General features: G+C 45.9%; 1 protein-coding gene across 1 annotated transcript; it reads left to right on the forward strand.

Annotated features, from left to right (window-relative positions):
- Positions 1-1,356: 1,356 nt before the first annotated feature.
- On the forward strand, positions 1,357-6,470 carry LOC123076117 (zealexin A1 synthase-like). The gene is made up of 2 exons (XM_044498529.1): positions 1,357-2,139; positions 5,835-6,470. Exons 1-2 carry the CDS (start codon positions 1,357-1,359, stop codon positions 6,468-6,470), a joined length of 1,419 nt encoding a protein of 472 aa, XP_044354464.1.
- The last annotated feature ends 203 nt before the right edge of the window (positions 6,471-6,673 follow it).

Genomic DNA, 6,673 nt, shown 5'->3' on the forward strand with positions numbered 1-6,673 from the left:
TTGGTCAAATCTGGTCAAACTGTGGTCAAACTATGGTCAAACTACTTATTCAAAAGTATTAGTGCTACTAAATAATTATTCAAAAATATTAGTGTTACTAAATAATTATTTCAGTTTTTTGAATTTTGGTCAAATCTGGTCAAACTGTGGTCAAACAATGGTCAAACTAATTATTCAAGAAATATTAGTGTTACTAAATAATTATTTCAGTTTTTTTTTTAATTTTGGTCAAATCTGGTCAAACTGTGGTCAAATTATGGTCAAACTACTTATTCAAGAAATATTAGTGTTACTAAATAATTATTGTTTTTTAGAACAATAGTTTCAAACTCAAACAGTGAATTGTGTGACTTCATGCTCAAGCTAAATTCCTGAGGGTTAATAGGATTGACATCTTACTATTGTCAGGAAAACAACAAGTGCAGACTTGGAAACGAGGGAGAATAGAATCCGGAAGTTAAGCGTGCTTAGGCTGGAGTAGTGAGAGGATGGGTGACCGTCCGGAAAGTTAGATGATTTAGAATGATGAGGGATGATTAGAGATTAGAGGTTAAATTAAGCAGTAATGAGGAGTGATTAGAGATTAGAGGTTAAAAAAATTCAAAAATTTCAAAATAAAAAAAAATTCAAAAAAAATTCATAAAATTTTCTTTAGTACCGGTCGTTGTTACCAACCGGGACTCTCCAGGCAGCGGCCACGTGGAGGGCCTTTAGTCCCGGTTCGTGTAAGAACCGGGACTAAAAGGGGAGGCTTTAGTAACGACCCTTTAGTCCCGGTTCCAGAAACCGGGACTAAAGGCCCTTTTTCTACTAGTGTATGTTGCAAAAAGGCGAAGGCAATTTTTTTTTGCAACATGACCTATGTTACAAAAGTTTTCTACAACATGACCTCTATTGCAAACATTTCTACAACACAACCTTTGGTGTAAAAGTTTCTGAAGTATTACCTCTATTGCAAAATTAAAGAACGCCGCTTGGCCACACGATCTAATGGCTCGCGACCCGGCTGATTTTTAAAAAAGATCAGCCGGCGGACGTGTAGCACACCCCTTTTGAATTTAGAGATATAGAAGTAAAATTAAGATAGTTTACGAAGGATCAACATAATATCTATAATAAACAATCTTAATAAGTAAATGGGGTGCACTGGATTTTCCAATACTTGTTAATTTCCAATTCCTAGATGAAGTTGTGTTATGTATTGTCCCAAAGGAAAAACTGAAACATCAACGAAAAAAGGAAATTAAGCAGCAGCATGGCAGCTTTATTGTCTCGATGCCGGGAATATTGGTACTAGTACTATATATATACGAGCCAAAGCGACAATCACATTTGCAGCTAGCACAAAACAAAACAATGGGCCAACCGCCGGGGCCGTGGACGTTGCCGGTGATCGGCAGTCTGCACCACATCGCCGGGCAGCTCCCGCACCGTGCCTTGCGCGACATAGCGCGGCGGTACGGGTGGCCCGTGATGCTGCTCCACCTCGGCGAGGTGCCCACGCTCGTCGTCTCCTCCCGCTCCGGTGCGCGCGAAGTGATGAAGACCCACGACGCTGCGTTCGCCTCACGGCCCCTGAGCTCCACCGTGCGCGTGCTCACAAACGGCGGGCGGGACATCATCTTCGCCCCCTATGGCGACCACTGGCGAATGATGCGCCGGATCGCCGTGACCGAGCTCCTCACGGCCCGCCGAGTCCTCTCCTTCGGTGCTATCCGGGAGCAGGAGGTCGCCGCCATGCTCCGCGCCATCGCTGCCGGCGGGGAAGAGGTCGACATGCGCGCGCGGCTGTCGGCAATGGTGGCGGACAGCACGGTGCGCGCCGTGATGGGGGACCGCTGTAGGGACCGGGATGTGTTCCTCCGGGAGGTCGACCGCGCCAACGAGCTTGGCAGGGGGTTCAACCTGGCCGACTTGTGGCCGTCATCGCGGCTCCTCGTTTGGGCCAGCGGCGCCGTTCGCCGTGCCGAGGAGTGCCGTGACGCCGTATTCGGGATCCTCGACGGCATCATCGTCGAGCACCTGGAGAGGATGGACGGTGTTGGAGACGACGATCAGGACCTTATCGATGTGCTCCTGAGGATACAGAAAGACGGCGGCAGCGGCCTAGACATGGACTCTCTTAAAGCCGTCATCTTCGTAAGCAATCTCAGTTATGCTTACTAATGTATTTTTTGAGAAACACTACTTGTTTAATACTATGATCAATCATCAATCCCTTTCTCGCGAGTTTCAGTGTTTAATCATAGAGACGTAGGGTTGACTAATGTTAAAAAAAATGACGTAGGGTTGACTTAGTAAAACATTTTCATAAATTATTTTAAACTTCAAAAAGCCTTTTCTTGTTAGCCCTAGGAGGGAACAAATTAAACTACTCCAGTCAGTTTGTGCTTAGAGCACGATAATCTAGTTGTGTCATGTCCAAGCAACTTCTGAATAGTAAACTCGTGTAGGAGTAGCAAATTTATGAAGCATGCATGCATGTGTATTGACTATTGAGGGGATTCAGTGCGTATATGGTTTGTGTCCTTTTTCAAACGGAAACATGACGGATCTTGGTTATAATTTTGCAGAAATGTTGACCGTATATACACTCCACAGCATCTATGAATTTCTTAGGATCCTCGTTTTGGATTATATATTTTCAGGACTAATTCATATATATGTAATAGTAGTATTTATTATGAACAAAATCATGTATTAGTACGAACATAAAATGTTTTTGTTACGGATGTCATGAGTACACCCATTTTTGCTTGATGATCATCATTGAATCTATTCATGAAATTCTGTCAGCGTGGATGTGAGATATTCATGATCCCTATGCTAGTACATTTTTTTATGGAACATCGTCAGAGGAGAGTGTGTTCCTATGATTTCGTTAAGAAGAAGAGAGTTAACCTGGTTTCTAGGAAAAACTAGGCCCTAAACCACACAAACATGGTTGATTATGGGATAATCACACACACAAAATAAGAAATCCCTAACGAATCTAGACACCACAATCAATCCCAAACCAACGATCAAGGGCCAAAAAGACCTGAGGTAGAGGAGAAGAAGCTCTTTGGAACGCCTTCAAGAAGGAAATGCTGGCCGTGGGCGCCAATGGCACCGGCACAATGCTTCGTCCAAGTACTCCATACTCCACCACCCCACCATCCCACCAAACCATGTGGAGGGGATCCGCCTGCCCCCACAGCCGGAAACCTAGCTAGCTACAGCCAACAATGATCTAGTATCAGGATAAAATCCTCGACAAGGTTTTCAAGAAGGAAATAGATGCATGTGGACGCCTCCGCCGCCGATACGAACCAGCCAAAGCATATGTCCAAAGCCCATACACATTCCACCTCGACAAGCCTCTTAGGAGGAGGATAGGCCTCTAGCGTACTCCAAACTAGCCTAAGCACGAACGAAGTGGCAATGGCAGACCACGCGAAGTACAAGAAAGGGCGAACCACCACCCGATGCCTCTCCTCCGCATCACATGTGACAACACCAAGGATACTAGCCTCGCCAAAGCCAGAACACACCCGTGAGGACTCCACCATGTGAGGTATGCACAGACCACCAGAGCACGAGCCCCACCCCTAAGGCCCCTTTTCTCTCATTGTGGCACGCCACAAGACGCCGATAACGAATCTGAGTGGGACCCTAGATCCACAGCTCAGAACCATCCTACAACAGCCACAAGTGGTAGTCACGTTGCCGGAGGAAGAGGATTTTCGCCGCTGCCACTGCCCAGAAAGCGCCGTCCCATGCCACCTCATAATCCCTAGTAAGACGCCAAACACCGCTGCGAACACCTCCTCCATGAGCCACGTTGCCACCCCCAGCAGCACAAGCCACCACCAAAGGTCAACCATGTGCACCGACCGCGACAAGCACTGGCTCGGACAACCACTGCGCAACCACCATTGGAAGAAGTCGACACCGCCTACCAAGGGTAGTCAGAATCACGATTCTATTGTACGATTCTACGATCCAAACTAACCCTATGATTCTATGATTTGGTTAGTAGAATCTACATTTCTAAAATTTCTATTGTTAAAATTCTACGATTTGTGACCATACCATTAGAGCTCCGATCTGATTTAAGACCACGATACTAACTACCTCGGACCACCTGCAGCCCCCATGCACCTCAACAGACGGTTGCCAACCACCACCACGCACCCAAGTCACGGGCCCATATTATGCCCGCATCCGCGACCACTGCCGAACGTAGTTGTGTGTCGCACCACCGTGCCCAAATGATGCACCCCCCGACCCCGCCCATACGACCACCACGCTGTACTGCCACTACAAGGAGAACCACCACTACCGAGCAAAACTTTGACCCACACCACTATGAGGAGAGAAAGCCTCGCCTCCGTTGTCCGCGCAACGGGCTTAGCCTAGTCGCATCTTCTGGCAGCGGCGGGGCGGGTGGACAGATAGTGGCGGAGCATCGACGACGATTGGTTGGGGAGCCACCGGTGTCACTCCTGGGCGGAGCGACTCAAGGGTCTGGATCTTCCAATCCAGAAATTGTCAAGTTATACAGTCACATTAAAAGAGACGATTTGTACTTGTTTTCTGTTTTTTTTTCTTTTTACAATAAAAATCTTTTACATTTTCTAGAAAGAGAATCTATTATTGGTTCCTTGGAATTTATCACATATTTGATACTCCCTCCATTCCTAAATTTGAGCCCTTTTAGAGATTCTAATATGGACTACATATGGAGCGAAATTAGTGAATCTACACTCTAAAATATGTCTGTATATATCCGTAAGTAGTTTGTACTGAAATCTCTAAAATGTCTTACATTTAGAAACGAAGGGAGTATATGATATTGATTTTATTTGTTTATTTATTTCATATTTCTAGATGCTTTATTTACTACTAATTGGGGATTCTATCGTGGCAAGTGTTCTGGTGGGTGTTAATCAGGACATTCATTTTTGCTTGATCATAAACATTAAATTTAATTTATCGCAATATTTTGTTCAGTACACACACGAGTATTCATGCCACATACTACCCCCATTCCAAAATATATGACGCTTTGATAGGCTAACCTTATTACATCTAAAGAAATTATTTGTATTTGTTGGCTCTTCCTTTATGTTTTGTCGATGAAATATGTTAACTAGAAACAGAAGCCTGTTATTGCTTCCTTAAAATTTATCACGTATATGACAAAAGCTTATAACTAGCTTATCCAGCTAGCTAACAAAAAGCCTATAATTAGCCTTTCCTACTTATATGGCAAAATTAAGGGCATATATAGTATTAGTATGATACTTGCTGTCAACTCCTCGCATGAGTCTCCTCAACGCCTCACCTTTTGTTGGGTAACTGCCAATGAGACGCTCATCAACATGACGGTTCAACCGGTTAGCGTTTGTGTGGTTCTCTTCTGCAATTGATATGTAGCTTTCCAATCATTAAAACACTTCTACTGCCTAATCTATTTGGAGACTCCTGTTTGTTGTTCGGAGTGGTAGCGTAGCATAGTCTAGACACTTATGACCAGCTCACATATAATCTGAGTCACTGAAATTTCCTTTTATTTAGAATTGACGGCTTAGATCTATTTGCTCCTAGAATTAATGTGGTGGCTGGGAAGATGCCTCCAGTTAGTAAATAGATAGATAGATAAATAGCTAGTAGTATAATACTACTCCACTTCCATGAATTAATGTGGTGGCTGGAGTAGAAGATTTCTGTATGAGCTTGATGGTTTACTCGGAGTCAACGAACTCAACCACTTCCGTCACTGATCAATTTTAGTCAGAGTCAACGGACAGCATAGTTGATTTGTCAACTCAGAAAAAATATGAATGCAGGACATCTTTGCCGCGGGCAGCGAGACGTCATCCACAACACTTGAGTGGATCATGGCGGAGCTGGTGAAGAACCCGAAGGTGATGCATCGGGTCACAACGGAGGTTCGCCAAGCTTTCGGGGCGGGCGGCACAGTGGTCGAGGAGCAGCTCGCCAACCTCGTCCCGTACCTGCAGCTCGTGATCCGGGAGACGCTCCGACTGCACACGCCGCTGCCGCTGCTGCTCCCCCGAGAGTGCAGGGAAGAGGCGGGTTGTCGTGTACTTGGATACGACGTGCCGCAGGGCACACAGGTGCTAGTGAACGCCTGGGCGCTCAGCCGCGACGAGCGGTACTGGCCCGATGTGCCGGAGGAGTTCCGACCGGAGCGATTCGAGAAGTCGGAGGTGGATTTCAGGGGAGCGGATTTTGAGCTCCTGCCGTTCGGTTCCGGGAGGAGAATTTGCCCTGGCTTGGCATTTGGACTCGCCAACGTGGAGCTCGCGCTTGCTAGTCTGCTGCTGCACTTCGACTGGGAGGCGCCGGGGCTGGATGATCCTGCAGGGTTTGACATGACCGAGGCCTTCGGCGTCACTACAAGGCGGAAGAATGGACTCGTGTTGCGCGCTGTCCTCCGCGTGCCGTTGCCAGGTGTCTAGTTGTAATTCTCATTTCTATTTTATTTAGCTCATTGGTTTGGGGTTGCTGAACTTATTTACAATCTGCCACGAAGTAATTCTCAAAATAATTAAAAAATTTGACAAAATATTTAATCCACCACACCAGAAAATTCCATGACATGAATTTTCGGAAATTCCACTCTCCTCCCTCCTTTCAGAGTCGCCAGGAGTTCCCTGGTCCC

The sequence above is a fragment of the Triticum aestivum genome, chromosome 3D (assembly GCF_018294505.1).
Source record: "Triticum aestivum cultivar Chinese Spring chromosome 3D, IWGSC CS RefSeq v2.1, whole genome shotgun sequence".
NCBI classification, from domain to species: domain Eukaryota; kingdom Viridiplantae; phylum Streptophyta; class Magnoliopsida; order Poales; family Poaceae; genus Triticum; species Triticum aestivum.